This window comes from Grampus griseus (genome assembly GCF_964374135.1).
Source record: "Grampus griseus genome assembly, chromosome: 3".
NCBI classification, from domain to species: Eukaryota; Metazoa; Chordata; class Mammalia; order Artiodactyla; family Delphinidae; genus Grampus; species Grampus griseus.
Window position 1 is genome coordinate 41930987 of NC_139019.1, and position 18133 is coordinate 41949119.

Sequence of the window (18133 nt, forward strand, 5' to 3'; positions counted from 1 at the left end):
TGGCTCGGTGCTTTGTGACAGCCTGGAGGGGTGGGATAGGGAGGGTGGGAGGGAGGGAGACGCAAGAGGGAAGAGATATGGGAACATATGTATATGTATAACTGATTCACTTTGTTATAAAGCAGAAACTAACACACCATTGTAAAGCAATTATACCCCAATAAAGATGTTAAAAAATAAAAAAAAATAAAAAAAAAAAAGAATCTAACTTCAGTTTTCCCTTGATGATTACCCAGCAATCTCAACAATGAATGCATCAAATATCTGTCCTTTCCGCCACTAGAATAGGTTTAAAGATGCTATTTCAAAATAATTTCTTATACAGACTTGAATTCTCAGATTTTTAAATAAACTCATATTTGAAAGTGAAAAAGTTGCCAAAGAAGAGCAATTTTCTATTTAATGTTCTTAATTTAAAATAGTCCCCATGGCTGATTTGCTTCGTTGTGCAACAGAAACTAACACAGTATTGTGAGGCAATTATGCTCCAATAAAGATGTATTAAAAATAATAATAATAAATAAAAATGAAACAGTCCCCATGACTTCACATTTACACTTTAAGGTAGGAAAGGTCTAACCCTGAAGGAAATGTGAAACAAATAAGTAACCACACCATCTCTAAAATAAAGCTATGTTTTCCAGTAATAAAATACCAAACTCTTTAGCCACATAGCAGAGAAAGATAAAAAGAAAGAACCCACATCCTTTGTGTTTCATTATATATTACTAAGTCAGTACCTGAAACTAAATAGTCTCCATATGTGAGTAACAGAAGCCATGAAAATTCCTTTCCTTTTCTCTTTTCCCACTGGCATGTGTCTCCTTCTAATTCCTGGAGGTAAGACATATTTCCATATGCTTTTTAGTTTTGCTTATAAGAAAATAGACTTTTATATTGCTTTAATTTTTGTTTAATATTGTGTAAAAGGGAAAAAGAAATCACAACTTAATTTCCAATAATTTTTCATGTTACATTTTTTCTTTGCTATCTAAATGGTATATTGGCTTTTTAAGATGAAAACATACTCTATTGTGTCTACAGCAAAAATATGAAAGCATTAACTATATCTGGAGGTTATCATAAATTCAGGCCAGATCTACAGAGCTCAACCTTCAAGTGAAAAACCAACAAAGCCATTAAATTGGGGATGGATAGATTACTTATTAACTGGAGGGCTCAGTCATACAGATACAACTGAGTAGTCATAGCTCTCAGATAAATCTTAAAACTTTGGTTTTCAGAAGGTATTTGTGAGTGCCTATTTCCAGCAGTGGGGGTGGTGAAGAAAGCAATAACATCAATGTAAAATACTCTAATGAAGTGTGTGTGTGTGTGTGTGTGTGCGTGCGCGCGCGCGTGCACGCGCACCAACACTGCATAAAACTTACAATGAAGTATAGCAGTATTCTATGTGGTTTACTTATACTCTTCTTAAGTATCATTGTTATCAGCCCATTTCATATATGAGGAAACCAAGGCACAGAGAGGTTAAGTCCATTTACTAAAGTCATCAACTAGTAAGTAGTAGGGCTGGGATTTGAACCCAGAGTTCAGGTTCTTAACCACACACTATGATATCTTATAGCTCAATGATACCTTCAGAGCTGGGATTCTTAATGTGGGATCCATGAGCTCCTTCAAGGCCATGGATGGGCATCAAGAAGTCTGTGACTCTCCCAAAACTGTATGCAAATATTTACATGCATCTGTGTGTCTGTATTATATCAGATTCTCAAATGGCTCTATATTTCAAAACTAACAAAGGTACAGAGCCACTACTTTAGGCAAACAGTACATCACAATGGAAAAGATATGATTTTTCATGATGCGGAACTGTATTAGAAGACTGCTTTGCTATTTATTAGTTGTGCAAACTTGGGCGAGGTGATTGCCCTGTCTAAACTTCATGTTCCTTATCTCTACATGGGAATAATAACACCCACCTTGCATTGTAGCAAACATCAGAACCAGTGTCTGAAACTAACCGGTGCCTGGTAAATCGTAGATGCTTTCATTATTATTGCTACTATAGTTGTTGATTTTTTTTCTCTGAATTTAATATAACTTACCAAACCATCATTCCAAATAATAATCTCACCATGGAACACTGTGAGATTTTTAAGATCAATAACACAGTGTCCCACCCAAGACTGAGAAACTGCAGCCTGTATTAGGAAGTGAACAGACTAGTAAAGGCAGAAACAGGAGAATGGGGTTTCTCCCCAATCTGCTTTTACTGTGTGATGTTAAGTCTTTAACCTTTTTGCTTTTTGAGCTTTAAGAAAAGAGACTCTATTGCCTGACATTTTCTACCTCCTAGAGGTAGGAAGGAGACAGACATTATGTTAAAGGTGTTTTGCATTCTTGAGGAAGAGAAGATTGTTTAAGTTCAAGATGCTATTATACAGAGCTGTCATGGAAAATTTTAAAAACTCTGTGCCACCTGGACTGCTTTGATCTTCTCTCCCTGACGCAGAGTGCACATCTATGTACTCGATCTCGATCTATTCATTATATCAGAACTTTTCAGAGGAAGCATGACTTGGTAAGATAGGATTTCACTCTGGATCACTCTTTTAGTTTTTCCAGTATCCTGTGAGGGAATTATAAGAGGAAAAGAAGTACCACCTCACACAAGACGCTGCATGGCTCTAATCAAAGGGCTGAAAGTCTGTGCAGGGGCTTTGATCAAAGAAAACTGGGTGTTAACAGCTGCTCACTGTGACCTGTAAGTAATTCTGAGCTCCTCTCATTCTCAGGCAGTTTGCGGGGTGGGGTGGGGGGGACAGGGGCTGTGAAAATGAAGTCCAAAACCAAAATTAGCTAGGGATGGAGAAGAAAGTACACAAGCACATTCACTGATATGTACTATTATTAACTTTATCTCTATAAGCAAAGGCCAGATCCTATAGAATAAAATTGAAATACATGACCATTTTCTCATATTATTTAAAAATATTTTTTGCTATAAATACCAATATTATCAACATTTTGAAAAAAATGGTGAGAAATAGCACTCATAATCTTATCAACTTCACACAATCACTGTTAATGTTTTGCTATATTTAGTTGCAGGCTTTTTCCATAAGTATATTTTACACAGTTGAGCAAGTTAAGTGTTCTCTATGATTACAAGCGATTTACTTACTATTATATAATTAGTTTTGTCCCATGTTGCTACATATTAGATTGAACCATAAGAAATTACTGATATTTAACTGTTTGACTTTACAAAATAGCCATTTCCTATGGTTCAAACTAATGTTTTTCCTAATTGTGATTTGAAAGTCAAAATAACGTTTATCACAAGGATATGCTGCTGTTTTCTTTAACAGTACCTGTTGTTGGTACCTACTATTTCCCTGCTCACTTTTGCATAAATTGCATGAATAAAAGAAGAGACTTAAAAACTAGCTTCCCACAAAGAAGATCAAAAGAGATCTGCATTACGTTGTTGTATCAAATGAGAATATATCAAGTAGGAAATTCAGCACAATGTACACTGTGAAGATCACCACTGGCACTTTTGATTAACAGACCCACTTGGTGCAAAGTCTGTCCGGCAAATCAAGAAATGCTTGCACCCACCTCTCCCAGATTAGCTATCATTAGGTTCACAAACTAGACTTGGCGGCTAGCAGTTTATTTGCTCCTGTGTGAGTGTGTGTTTAGATTCAGCTTTAAAATTTCACTATAAAGTTGATTCATTTCTTCAGTCTTACCTATTAAAAGCCTGACTCTTTTCCATCTTTGTCATCTTTTTTTTTTTTTTTTTCTGGTACGCGGGCCTCTCACTGTTGTGGCCTCTCCCGTTGCGGAGCACAGGGTCCGGACGCGCAGGCTCAGCAGCCATGGCTCACGGGCCCAGCCGCTCCGCGGCATGTGGGATCTTCCCGGACCGGGGCACGAACCCGTGCCCCCTGCATCAGCAGGTGTACTCTCAACCACTGCGCCACCAGGGAAGCCCCATCTTTGTCATCTTTGAAGACTTAAGCAAGGTACACGGTCTCCCTGAAACACAGAAAAGCAAACCCACTACCTCTGCTCTCACTCTTAGGTTTAGTCTCTAGGTCTTGGGTTGAGTCTCTTCCATTAGGTGTTGATTCCACAAATCCAAGGCAGATGGAGACACTGGCAGCTCCTCTTCCTGCAGCAGTCCTCTTTGGTCAGCACCCAAGCATACCTCTCCAGGCCTTGCCAACCAACGCTCTTGCCTCTGCCGGAAGACCTGGGATTTCTCTCCTGTTGCTTCTTCCTTGAAAAGATGTGAAGCTGAAGCACCTAAGATAACACGTCTTGGGAGTTTTAGGTAAAAATAACTAAAACAGGGCTTCCCTGGTGGCGCAGTGATTGAGAGTCCGCCTGCCGATGCAGGGGACACGGGTTCGTGCCTTGGTCCAGGAAGATCCCACATGCCGCGGAGCGGCTGGGCCCGTGAGCCATGGCCGCTGAGCCCGCGCGTCCGGAGCTTGTGCTCCGCAACGGGAGAGGCCACAACAGTGAGAGGCCCGCGTACCGCAAAATAAATAAATAAACAAATAAAAAGTAACTAAAAAACCTCATAAATTCCCCCCTGCCTTGCTGTGCTTGTTTATAAATAGGAAACCATCTGAAATAACTGGTCAGATTTAATAAATTAAGTTCATGCTTAATTTCATCTATTCTCTCACATAAATGATACATCGTCCTTGTTTTTTTCCAGGAAAGGCAATCCTCGAGTTATTCTTGGGGCCCACTCTACCTCCCATAAAGAGAAATATGACCAAGTATTTTCCATTAAAAAGGCAATTCCCCATCCATGCTTCAATCCACAGACATTTGAAGGGGATCTTCAACTCCTTCAGGTAAATATGGCGTTATTTTTCAATAACTATTTTGAAATTGCAAAATTTTGAAATTTGATCAGTTTAACTTGAAACTAGTTTTTACACACTGGCCTCATAGCCAGTGGTTGGCTAATGCCAGGATGTAAGGGTAAGAAGTACAGATGGGACCCAGCGCAATTGTACAGATGTTCACCCTCTTGGAATTCAGTTCAATTTAACAGATATTGACAGAAGTCCTACTGTGGTAAGACCTGTCAATCCAAAGTGGTAATGCCACCAGCAACTCAACTGCAGACAAACCACATTGCATTTATTGATTCTTGCTCAGCAAGGGAGACTGTACACCATGAGGAACCATAGGGTGGCTCAGTAAGAGAGTGTTAGATGGGGCTTATCCTAGGATTTGTCAGATGAGGGGGAGGGTTCTAGGAAGTAGGAGTTTGCTCTGAACTGACTGTTATCAGGAAGTGGAGTAATTCTATGACTGAGTATCTCAGTGAATCTTACTTATCTAGGAGGCTAAATCTGTGATTGATAAGAAGCAGCAATCACTCGTTTTAGCCGATAGGGGGCGCTTGGTCATTTTTGTGGTGGGCACAATGACCTTGCTTTTGCCTGTACTCAAACCTGACTGCAGAGTGGCCTGGGTTTTGCTCCCTTCTTGAGGCTCACCCTGTCTGATATTGGTGCTCTATGACAAGTGTTCATGATCAACAGGAAAAATCGTGGCCCAGCTGTGAGTGCCAGTAAGCTTTTCTCTTCCTCATAAGATAAATAGGTTCTGTTCTCAAAGTGTTCACAGTCTAGTGGGAGAGACAGACAAATATATCAACAGCTCTGATCTGGTGGTATGTGACTCATCGGTGATGGAGATGACTAAGACGGGGACTCTACGGGAGCACATGGTGTGTCCAGGCGGTCAGGGAAGCTTTCTTAGAGAAGGTGCAGGGGTTAGTAGGAAAGAAGGAGGAAAGGGCCTTTCGGGCAGGAAGAGCAGTGTGTATAAGAGGAGTCTTTCTGGAAAATGCATTTGGAAGAAGAAGGGAAGAAAGGGAAGTTATCATGAGATCTGAGAAAGCGGGGACCCACATACTGTGAACCATGGGAAGAAGTTTGAACTTTATGGGGAAGGAAATGGGAAAGTGTTTTAAGCTGGGCAGTGACATGATCAGACTTGTTTTTAGAAGGATTATCTGGCTGCTGTGCAGAAAGTATAACAGAAAAGGCAGAACTGTAAGGCAGAGTGTGAGCTGAGGTTCACGCTTGTCCAAAGGGGCTTGATGAGGAGCTTCCCTAGCAGGAGTCAAGAGGATGCTCAGGGGATCCACACACCCTCATCAGTAGGAGTAAAGACAGGGTCCTAGAGTGCCATGTGTTTCCGGCAAACTCCCCACATTCCCTGCTCCCCAGTACTTATCAGTGACCCCCATACTATCTGCCTTGAGACTCTCAGGCTGGGCCTCTCTCTCGGGTCAATCCTCCTCACCCATACTCTAATTCCCTCCAGTCCCGCTCCCTGGGCAGGGAAAGGCAATTCCCTCCCCTGTCCAGTAGAGGGCACTCCTTGGCCTACTTCCCTCCTGCGGTGTTTCTCCACAGCACGCGCTTCTTTTTTTTTTTTTTTTTTAACATCATTATTGGAGTATAATTGCTTTACAATGGTGTGTTAGTTTCTGCTTTACAACAAAGTGAATCAGTTATACATATACATATGTTCCCACATCTCTTCCCTCTTGCGTCTCCCTCCCACCCTCCCTATCCCACCCCTCCAGGCCGTCACAAAGCACAAAGCACCGAGCTGATCTCCCTGTGCTATGCGGCTGCTTCCCACTAGCTATCTGTTTTACATTTGGTAGTGTATATATGTCCATGCCACTCTCTCACTTTGTCACAGCTTACCTTTCCCGCTCCCCATATCCTCAAGTCCATTCTCTAGTAGGTCTGTGTCTTTATTCCCGTCTTACCCCTATGTTCTTCATGACATTTTTTTTTCCTTAAATTCCATATATATGTGTTAGCATACCGTATTTGTCTTTCTCTTTCTGACTTACTTCACTCTGTATGACAGAATCTAGGTCCATCCACCTCACTACAAATAACTCAATTTCGTTTCTTTTTATGGCTGAGTAATATTCCATTGTATATATGTGCCACATCTTCTTTATCCATGCATCCGATGATGGACAGCACGCACTTCTGATGTACCTTAGTTTGTTTGTCTGCCCCCCTCGCTGGAATGTAAGCTTCAAAGAACAGATATTTTTGTCTTTTTATTTGTATGCCCTGTACCAGGTAGTATAGTTCCTAGTACATAGCAGGCCCTCCATAAATATTTCCTGAATAATTTTGGATAAGGGATGGAATTAAGCCAGACAGTGGCAAAGGTCATCAAGAGAAGAGATTCTGCGCTCAGGTTTCAAGAAAGTGGTAGCAGTTGTCAAGTCTCCTTCAGGAACTAAAACTCTTACCTTTACAATAGTGTGGAGTGAGTAGGGGGTACGAGGGGTTCTTGGTCTTGAAGTAAAGTCAGGAAACTCCCCCTCACCTCTGACACTGTGGCCAGTGGGGTGATGTTGCTAGAGAACTCATGAAGAGGGCATCAGGACCTCCGGGCGGTCAACCTTCCACGGTTAAAACCTACCGATGTGCTCATCACTGCTGTGTGTGCCTGACCCCAGGAGAGCTACTTACAAACATATGCATCCCGACTCCAATTCTGATCCATTCATTCAGACCTGAAGTCCTTTCTGGGGGTTCTCCTGTCTCCTTGTCCATCCAACCAGATAACAAGCATGAAGGCTGTGAGAAAGCATGAGTAGGAGAGAAGGAGAGACGTTGCATGTAGGCATTTGAAGTCATGTTCTATGGAGAGATTTTAGACTACGGCCATCTCACTTTCTAAATGCTAGCAGGGTAAGGGTTGGGCACACCAGCAACTCAGAGTGGGCACTGAGGAAGTGGGAACTGTCTAATGTCAGGAAGTGGAGCCTGAAAGCAATGCAATGATAGGAATGTGACAGCGGCCTTTGCTGCTGTGCTCTTATGTTTTTAGAAGGTCTGTAACACCAGGACTCCCTACAGCTTGAGGCAAGAAGAAAAGAAAGAAGTAGAATTATCTTCCTCTACCCTCTACTCAACCTTGATCACACTCCCTGCTCTCCTTGCCTTGACTTTTCAGAAAGAGAGAAAGCAAGGTGGTGAGCCAAGAAGAGAGCTTTAGTGAGTCAAAGAAAAGGGCAGAGCGTGGGTGAGCCCCCAAAGGCAGTTAGGCTGGTTAGCACCTGCTCAGAAGCGGGGAAGCCACATTTCCACGTGGAAAATGAGGACACTGGCCCTTTTCCCACCCCGCCCCACTGCACCTGGAGCCCTGGCTTCCTTCCATTTGTCTCAGTACCAGTCAGTTCACAAACCTAAGACCACCTGAATAAAATAATGATGGCACTCTCCAATACAGCTTTTCAACCACAGAGCTGTCAGCCACCACCAACATAATTTCATCACTGACAGGTCAACTGGACTGAAGTTTATCTAGACTAGCCTAGCAAAACATGCATGAAAAGGTGTGCCGTGTCTTTTAAAAAATCAGTAACTGATGGTCAATTAGGTTGGAACAGGACTTCGGCCACGTCCTTCGTAAGAACATGCTAAATAAGCAAGATATCTATTTCAGTCAGCGCTGTTTTCTGGGTTTGGTTACTGTTGTCCTTCCCTAAAACCGCATCTCCTGTCTCTTTTCTAGCTGGATGGTAAAGCAACTATGACCAAAGCTGTAGGAATACTTCGGCTACCGAAAACAGGAGACGATGTCAAACCCCACACCAAGTGTCATGTGGCAGGATGGGGAAGCACCAGAAAAGACACGTGCAAAATTTCAAGTGCCTTGAGAGAAGCCAACATTACTGTGATAGATAGGAAAATATGCAATGATGCCCAGCACTATAATTTTAACCCAGTTATTGATCTCAGTATGATCTGTGCTGGTGGTAGAAAAGGTGAAGATGATTCATGTGAAGTAAGTAAATTAAAAATTTTAACCGTTTGGGGGCTATAGGAAATCAGGCTAAATAGAGTGCCTAGGAACAAGATGGCGGACTGTCATTATTACTTTTTACGTGTGAGGCCTGCAAGAACGTCAGCTTGACACTGGGCTGGTGTGTGCTCCTTTGTCTCAAGGGAAACATTCTGCCCAGGGAAACTTCTCTCGTTCCTAATAATCAGGATCCCATTTAACCACCGCTTATCGATGCTTTTCAGCCCTCTCAGAACTGGTCACATCAGCGGGCATTTATCAGATGGCAGGAACTATATCAAGTCCTATACTCTATGCCACTTGATCCTCAAATAGCCCCATGGGATAGACACTATTATTACCAACTCTATTTTACAGATAGGGAAATTAAGGCTTAGAAAGTTACTTCCCCAAGTTAGATAACTCGACTGTCAGTGGGGAGGACCTGGACTTAGACTGGGGCCATCTGATTCCCAACTCCTGTGTTGTTCTGCCTCTCCATGTGCGTGACTACGGTTTGGCCCTATTTGGAACTCATGATCCAGAAGTGGTTTGCAAGGTCAGAGAGAATATGAAATGAGGGCTGTTGAAAACTGGAAAAGATCCCTAAAAATTGTTTGAACTATCACAAGTACTCCTTGGTCTGAGATGGCTTAACCCATGTCCTCCTTCAGAGCAGGGAGTAGCTCAGATCCCATCTCATGCCTTCAGGCAGCGCCTACATTCAGTTTTTTCCGCTAACATCTACTGACCAAGAAAAGGGGATACAGGTCAACTGAAGGAGACAATTATTTTCACAATTATTTTAAAGGCTTCCTTTGTTATTCTTTCTTTGTTTTACTGATGAAAATGAGTTTGTACATCTTCTCCAGAATTGCCTTTTGCAAAATGAAAATGATCGGAAAATATAAACAAATCGGTGTTAATTGATGCTGAGGGCAGACAATTAATAAAAAGAGATATAAAATTAGCCTTTAAAAAGGAAAGAGAGAAACAATGTGTGAGCGAATGAGTGAATAAATGAATGACTAAAAAGGTAAGTAAATATCTTTGGAAAGCACTCTTGTTTAAAACATATGACTTTCTTTTCCAGGGGGATTCTGGAAGTCCTCTGATATGTGATAACGTTTTCAGAGGTGTCACTTCCTTTGGGAAGTGTGGTAACCCCCAGAAACCTGGCATCTACATTCTCCTTACCAAAAAATACCTCAACTGGATAAAGAAAACCATTGCAGGAGCAATATAACATTTCTTCTTCAAAGTAGAAAATTGAGGTAACCAAGTAAAGGGTGTTTTAACTTGACCTATCTGAAGAAACACCTCACAACCCTCTTAACCTCGTGTACAAATGACAGTCTGTCTGAAATAAAATTAGCAATGAAAGAAATAACCTCCTGCCTTCACTCTTCCACGACTAGTGAAGACTGATTCATCACATGTTCTCTATCCATGGCAAGAGATGTCCCTTGAGAAAAAGTTCCCCAGTTCAGTGATTCTCTGTTTTATTCAGAATTTGAGGATTGTCACTTTTGTGTTCATCCGTAAAAGGAAGTCAGTCTCAGGGAAATTTAGAATATTCTTCTTTCTTCCAAATGAAACTACAAAATATTTGTGGCCTTAGGAATTTAGAGCCTGATATTCTATTCCCTGTTGGAATAAGGACAGAGATAAAGAGGGATTTTTCACTTCCTACTCTATGCTTCTGTATAGTTTAACTTTTTACAAAAATTCTAATTATAAATACAGTGGGAAAGATGAAATGTGTGTTTTAGATAGTTGGAAAATTTGGAATTTGAGGTTAGAGATAGTTCAGGACAATTGCATCATTTATTAATTATAAGTAGACTAAAATTTCATAGACCAATAGGCCACAGTCCAGCCAGTATCTTGATATGTATTTTGCCTTAGCTAATCAATTTATACATGCAAGCACTAAGCTTCATTCTATGTTATTCTTTTTTGGGGGGAGTATAATTGCTTGACAATGTTGTGTTAGTTTCTGCTGTACAATAAAGTGAATCAGCTGTATGTATACATATATCCCCTCCTTCTTGAGCCTCCCTCCCACCACCAGCATCCCACCCCTCTCAATCATCACGGAGCGCCAAGCTGAGCTCCCTGTGCTATGAGGCTGCTTCCCACTAGCTATCTATTTACACATGGTAGGGTATATATATCCATGCCACTCTCTCACTTTGTCCCAGCTTACCCTTCCCCACTATGTCCACATGTCCGTTCTCTACGTCTGCGTCTAGTTCTATGTTATTCTTAATAGATTGTGATATGTAATAAAGGAAAGTGGCTTTTTTATCACCTACCATTTGTATCTCATCTTTTTGTTGTGTTTTTCTCCAAAGAGTTGATTTATAATAAACTCATTCTCTAATAATCCTGGGTGATTTATCCAATTTAATTCCTCAAACATTTCCTGAGGGCCCACCATGTACCAGGCATTACGTCCAGATTTATAAATACTGAGACATGACCACTGCCCTCAAAATATTTGAAGTCTAGTAGAAAACTAGGAGAAATCCATAAATAAGAGGACATCTGCTTCAGGTTCTGAAGAACACATAACAGAGTAAGGCTGTCTACTGTGTTGGGAAGGTGATGGGGGAAAAGATAAATAATATTTCACACTCCCAGCAGACCTCACAATTAGCCCTCAGAGCCTTCCTGCTGAGATCTTCCCTGTATTTAGACAGACCAATAAAAATTTCAGATTCCTGACTAGAATGCCACAGACATCACAACAGCCTGGTGGAAAGAATCACTGGTCCACAAGTCAGACACCAATTCCATCACTGGACAGTATAAGACCTTGAGCAGGGAATTAGTCTGTGCCTCCATTTTCACATCTGTAAACAGTAACATAAAAGGGTCTAATGGGAGGTGCCCCCAAAATCTGAAGTTGAGTGGTCCCGTCCTCCTAGCTCACGCCTCCTAGGATGGCTGTCATCAAAAAACAGACAATAACAAGTGTTGGCGAGGATGTAGAGAAACCCTCGTACAACACTGATGGGAATGTGAAATGGCACAGACACTGTGGAAAAGTTTGGCTGTTCCTCAAAAGGTTAGACATTGTGTTAACATATGACACAGCAATCCCACTCCTGGGCACATGCAAAAATCCGTGTCCTCACAAAAGCTTGTATATGAATGTTTATAGCAACATCGTTCATAATAACCAAAAAGTAGAAACATCCCAAAGTCTACAACTAATGAACAGATAAACAAAATGTAGTATGTCTATACAATGGAATGTTATTCAGCCATAAAAGGAAATGAAGTACTGATACATGGTATCATGTATGAACATGGCTGAACACAGCTAAAGCTTGAAAACACTATTCTAAGTGAAAGAAGCCAGACAGAAAAGGCCACATGTATGATTCCATTTAAAGGAAACGTCCAGAGTAAGCAAATTTATTGACAGAAAGTAAATGGGTATTTGCCAAGGGGTAGAAGGAAGTGGGGGTTGGGGAGTGGCTGCTAATGGTTATGGGGTTTCCTTTTTTGGAGTGATGAACATCTTTGGGAATTAGATTATGGTTATGGGTGCACAAACCTGTGCATATACGAAAAACCATTGAATTGTACACTTTAAAATGGCCAGGTTTATGCTATGTGAATTATATCTCAATTTAAAAAAAAAAAAAAAGAGCTGTCTGTCTTCTAAGAATGAAACTAGAAGCAGCAACTTTCAACGGGTGCACAGGGGTTACCCAAGCATCCCACCCAAAGGGAGGGAGTTGTCAGGAGCCCGCTAAATAGACTTGAGAAGAACAAATCAGACAGTATCTCCAAAGGGCATCCTAGAGATTGAGAAATAGCTGAAGAAAGCTATTCTGTTGTAATCTAATCCTCTCTGTTATCACCAGTATGTCTGAGGAAAAGAGACAGGAGAGACAGACCACTTTCTGAAAAAGGAGAGATAACGATGAATCATTTGTCAGTGCTTATTGTTGCAGAATTACGGTATGCTGATTCTGGAGGCCTGATGTCAGCTCCTTTGAGAGAGACAGCACTAGATCAGCAAGGCAAAAGTCTTACTGGAAGGAAATGTGATTTCAGATTCGGGGTAGGAGTTAGGGGAGTTATAAAATCCTATCTAACCAAGCAATCTTCTGCCTTCAAGCTGATGTGCCTTGCGAGGAGAGAAGACGTGCCCAGAGCAAGTGAAAAATGCCATTCTTCTGTCACACGATAGTGTGCTAAATCTGCTCTCCATTTTAAACATTACTCTCCTCCAAGTTTGGGTACGAGGGTTAGGCCTCCAGAGCTTCAGCAAAGAGCAAACTGCAACATGGATTTTAAGGAGTGCCTCTCACCAACTCAAAGACATCAGCTCCAGCAATTCTGCATCCCTCCCCAGCCCGCCACCTCATCCCCAATTTTTTCCATTCCCATAAGCATATAAACATGCTTCTACCCTCCCCAGCTTATAAAAAGAAAACGAGACTCCTTCTCCAGGCATTTCCCCCATTTCTCTGTTTTGCTCTATGTCAAAACTCCTCAAATGAGATGTCTATACTCCCATTTCTCTCCTTCCATTCTCTCTGAAACTGCAATATGGCTTTTGCCCCACACTCTACAGAAATGGCTCGTCGAGGGCTTCATTTTGTTAAACCCAATGGTCAGTTTTCAGTCCCCTTTCACTTGCCTTCCCAGCAGTATTTGACACAGTGGAGCTCTTCCTCCTCTTTTTTTCGGTAGGCGGGCCTCTCTCTGTTGTGGCCTCTCCCGTTGGGGAGCACAGACTCCGGACGGACGCGCAGGCTCAGCGGCCATGGCTCACGGACCCAGCCGCTCTGCGGCATGTGGGATCTTCCCGGACTGGGGCATGAACCCGTGTCCCCTGCATCGGCAGGCGGACTCTCAACCACTGCGCCACCAGGGAAACCCTCTTCCTCCTCTTTGAAGCACTGTCTTCACTTGGTTTCCAGCACGTCGCCTTCTCCTGGCCCTGCTCCTGCTTCACAGGTCCCTCCTCCTCAGGCCCCGTTGCTGGAGCTCCTCTTCTCTTCTACCTCTTCATGCTGGGGTGACCCGCAGCTAAATCCCGGGACTTTTCTGCTCCATCCTCACTCCCTCTCCCATGGCATTTAGGTTCTATGACTCTGGAGATGGTGCGCCATCTACACGCTGATAATTCCTGATCTGTCTTTAGCGCAGACATCTCCCTAACTTCAGGCTGCTAGAGCCAGCTGCCTTACTCTGAAGCTCCACTTGGGTGTCTAGCAGACATCTGAAACGCAACCTGTCTGGAGCAGCCTCATATCTTCCCTTCCAAACCTGCATCAACTCTAGACTTCCCCATTATTTCATGGCAGCTCCATCCTCCAACCTCCCCGTTGCTCAGACCAAAAATTCTGGAGTCTTTTGGACTCTTCTCTTTTTCTTTCACTGCACATCCATTCTGCAAGGGAATATTACCTGCCCTACCTTCAAAATATATCCAGAATCAGACTGTATCTTATGACCTCTGCTGCTACCTGCTGGGTCCAGCCCACCATCCTCTCCGTCCTAAATCACTGCAATCACCTCCTAACCTCCCCGCTTCCTCCCTTGGCCGCATTCAGTCTGCTCCCTGAACAGCAGCCAAAGTGATCCTGTTCAGACACTTCAGCTCATGTCTGTCCCCTGCTCAAAGCCCAGCAATGGCTCCTGTTTCTGTTGGGGTCAAGGTCCCATGAGGCCCTCACAGTTTTGTCTCCAGCATTCCCCTGACTTCATTTCCTTCTGTGCTCGCCTCAATCTCCTCTCTCGAGCCATGCTGGCCTTCCTGCCCTTCCTCATACTCACCAGGAACCCACTTAGGGCTTTTCCCCTGTTCCTGGAAAGTTCCCCCCCAATATCTTCATGACTAGCACCCTACCATCCTCCAAATCTTTGCTAAAGTGTCACCTTCTCAACACACCTTCCTAAATTTCCCTGCTTAAAATCGCATTGCACACACATCCAATTCATGCTCCCTTCCCCTCCCCCTGACCTTTATTTATATAGTTGACCCTTGAACAACAGCAGGGGTTAGGGGCACTGACCCTGTGGACAGCCGAAAAATCCATGTATAACTTTATAGTTGGCCCTCCATATCCATGGTTCCGAACCTGCGGATTGAACCAACCTAGGATCAAGTAGCACTGTAGTGCTTATTTAGTGGGAAAAAAAATCTATGGATAAGTGGACGCTCGAAATTTAAACCCATGTTGTTCAAAGTACAGTGCCTGGAAGGCACACCCAGCAACCTCCACTCACTGAAACCCAGCGTGCATAAAGCCCATGCTGAAAGAACCCCAAGTGATCAGAACAGTGGTTTCAGAAACCCACACCCTGGCCTTGTATATTCACTGACTGTTAAGCCTAGAAGGGCCCCAAAGAGCACTTAGTCCAACTCTCTCCCTCACTACCTAGAGAAGGATGCTGAAGCCTGGAGCAGTTCAGAAGCCTGACTTACAAGAAAATACTTTCCGAAATGTCAGTTTTCCTGCTCCTTCCCTCTCCAAGTCTATTATCTCTTCTTTAAAATATGTAGAAATAGACATTTCTGTGTATCCAATGAGACAATTCCAAATATTGAATGCTTGTTACCTACGAGGCACTCAGCCCTGAGCAATCTCCCCCACTGAGAACACTGAGACAACTTGTACAAAAAGAACTGTACCTTCTCTAAGCAGAAACCCAGCTACAGAAGCGATTTGTCTGCAGCCCTGACTGGCAGAGTAAGAAGAGCAGTGAACCTGGGACAGAGCTCCTGATCTCACTCTGCCTCTGACACACCCCAGGACTCTGAAGAAACCATTCAAGCTCTCTGGGCCTTGGTTTCCTCAATCTGTCATGAGCGGAGAGGACAAGAACATCACCCTGTTCCAAAAGTGTGTAAATAGAATGTCCTCTAACAGAGGCCTTTTCACAGACATTGAGAACAGATCTGAACTTCCCATGGTGTACAAGGCCCTGCTCGAGCTGGAGTCTCTGCCTCACTCACTCCCCTCTGGCTGTGCCAATATTCTTCTCTCAGTTCCACACATACACACACACACACATGCACTTTGTGAGCACCCACCTGCCCTCACACATACACTCTCACATACATCCCCACAGGCACTCACATTCACACCTGCACACACACTCACTCCCCATAAACTAGGTTTTCTCAGGTTGGCACCCTTTCATCCGGCAGTTCTGGGCTTTAACGTCAGCTGCTCATCTTCTCTGAGACAGACCGTCCCTTAGTATTCTCCATTTCGGCACCCAATTTTTTTCCTTTATGTTACTTACAACAATTTAAAATCATTTCACGTGTCTTCCTTAGTAGACTCTATGCTCCATAATGGCAAAGATTAAATGTGTTTTATTCACCTTTGCTTCTTATCCCCAGCATTTACACTGTGTCTGGCACCTGAGAGGCATTCAATAAATATTTATGTAATGTATCAATCAGTATGATTCCAGGCCTTTTCCCCAATAGCTGATCCACTCCTCTATGACCATGGAAAGAGGACAGCAAATTCAAATACAAGTGCATGTAACAGCATGCATTGCTTTCTTGAAAAATATCAATTCATTGGGTTATGTAGATTTTCCAACTGTTGACACATTCATTGCACAGTATGTTTTAAAATACATTTGTTAATGTCACTACCATCTCATTGGGAAAGTCCTTAAGTGTTTGGAAGATGTCAAGCTTGTGATAGCAGACACAAGTGTTCCCAAAATTCTAATTTTCACTTGAAAGCTCTAATTTTATCATTAGCAACACATTGTCAGTTGTTTTCTCTAAAGCAACAGGCTCACTTCATTCATGTTTGAGAAAATGTCTGTCAAATACCCAAGTCTGAATAATCATATTTTGTCTGTTAGCATTCTTTCAAATAAAAATAGTATTCCATGAAAGAGATAGATAAGTTCACAACTCAACCAATTGCACCAGTGCCTTTCCCCAAAGCAACCATTGTACTTTCATGTGTAACCAACGTGTTTCATGCATATTTTGCACAGTTCCCACATCACAGAGAATATTAAAGAGACATTTACTACAGGGTAAAGATGTGTTACATTTTTTTTTAATTTTCCTGTTTCTACTGTCTCATCAAAGACATTCTTTTTTTTTTAATTTTTATTGCAGTATGGTTGCTTTACAATGTTGTGTTAGCCTCCACTGCACAACAAAATGAATCAGCCATACACATGCAGATATCCCTTCCCTTTTGGAGTTCCCTCCCATTTAGGTTACCACAGTGCATTAGGTAGCCTTCCCGAAGCTATACAGTATGTTCCCATTAGCTGTCAAAGAAATTCTTAGTTGAAACTGGTTTTCTCTTCTGAGAGTGTCTGACAATGAGGAATACAGTGACTGCTAGTACAGTTTGGTGCTACTGCTGATTTGTGCTAAGGCACCAGCAGTTTTATCCGTCCTTCCCTTTGTGACATCAGTGAAGATGTCAACACAGATGAAAAACCAACACCTTAATATTATTATGAAAATAATTTTAATCTTGCAGACCCCTGAAAAGGTTTCAGGAACCCCTAGGGGTTCACCAACCACACTTTGAGAACTACTGGCTTACAATAGTGCAATGGCTCACTCACAGCTGGAATAAATTAAAATGTTTCCCAAGAACATAAATAAACAGCCTTAATACACAATTTTTAGAATTTATACTTTACAGTCAAAACATCTTGAAAAAGATTGTTAGAATGAACAAAGTTAGTGGGAAAGTTAGTGGACACACACCTTTCAATTTCAAAACTTTCTACAAAGCCTCAGTAATTAAGATAGTATGGCACTGGCATAAGGACATATGCCAATACGGTACTGACATAAAGACAGATAATGTTATAAACTGAGAGTCCAGAAATAAACTCTAACGTTTATGGCAAACTGATTTTTGACAAAGGGATCAAGACAATTCCTTGGGAAAGAATAGTCTTTTTAAGAAATAATTCTGGGACAAATGAATATCCACATGCAAGAGAATGAAGTTGGACCCCTACCTCAAACCACACACAAAAATTAATTTGAACCAGACAAAAATTTAATTAAAAAAGCGACCTAAATGTAAGTACTAAAACTGTAACACTCTTAGAAGAAAATCTAAGAGTAAATCTCTGTGATCTTGGATTAGTCAGTGATTTTTCAGATGTGAAACTAAAGGCACAAGTGATAAAAGAGATGGATAAGTTGGACTTCATCAAAATTTAAAACTTTTGTGCTTCCAAAAGACACCATCAAGAGAAATAAAAGACAACCCACAGACTGGGAGAAAATATTTGGAAATCATTTATTTTATAA

The 18133-nt window shown here is 42.1% G+C and overlaps 1 protein-coding gene across 1 annotated transcript; it reads left to right on the forward strand.

The window, feature by feature from the left end:
- Positions 1 to 779: 779 nt before the first annotated feature.
- GZMA (granzyme A) lies at positions 780 to 10084 on the forward strand (the record flags this gene model as incomplete). The annotated part of the gene is made up of 5 exons (XM_082652380.1): positions 780 to 840; positions 2584 to 2731; positions 4706 to 4847; positions 8569 to 8841; positions 9932 to 10084. The coding sequence occupies 5 exons, from the start codon at positions 780 to 782 to the stop codon at positions 10082 to 10084; spliced, it is 777 nt and encodes a 258-aa protein (XP_082508506.1).
- Positions 10085 to 18133: the final 8049 nt, after the last annotated feature.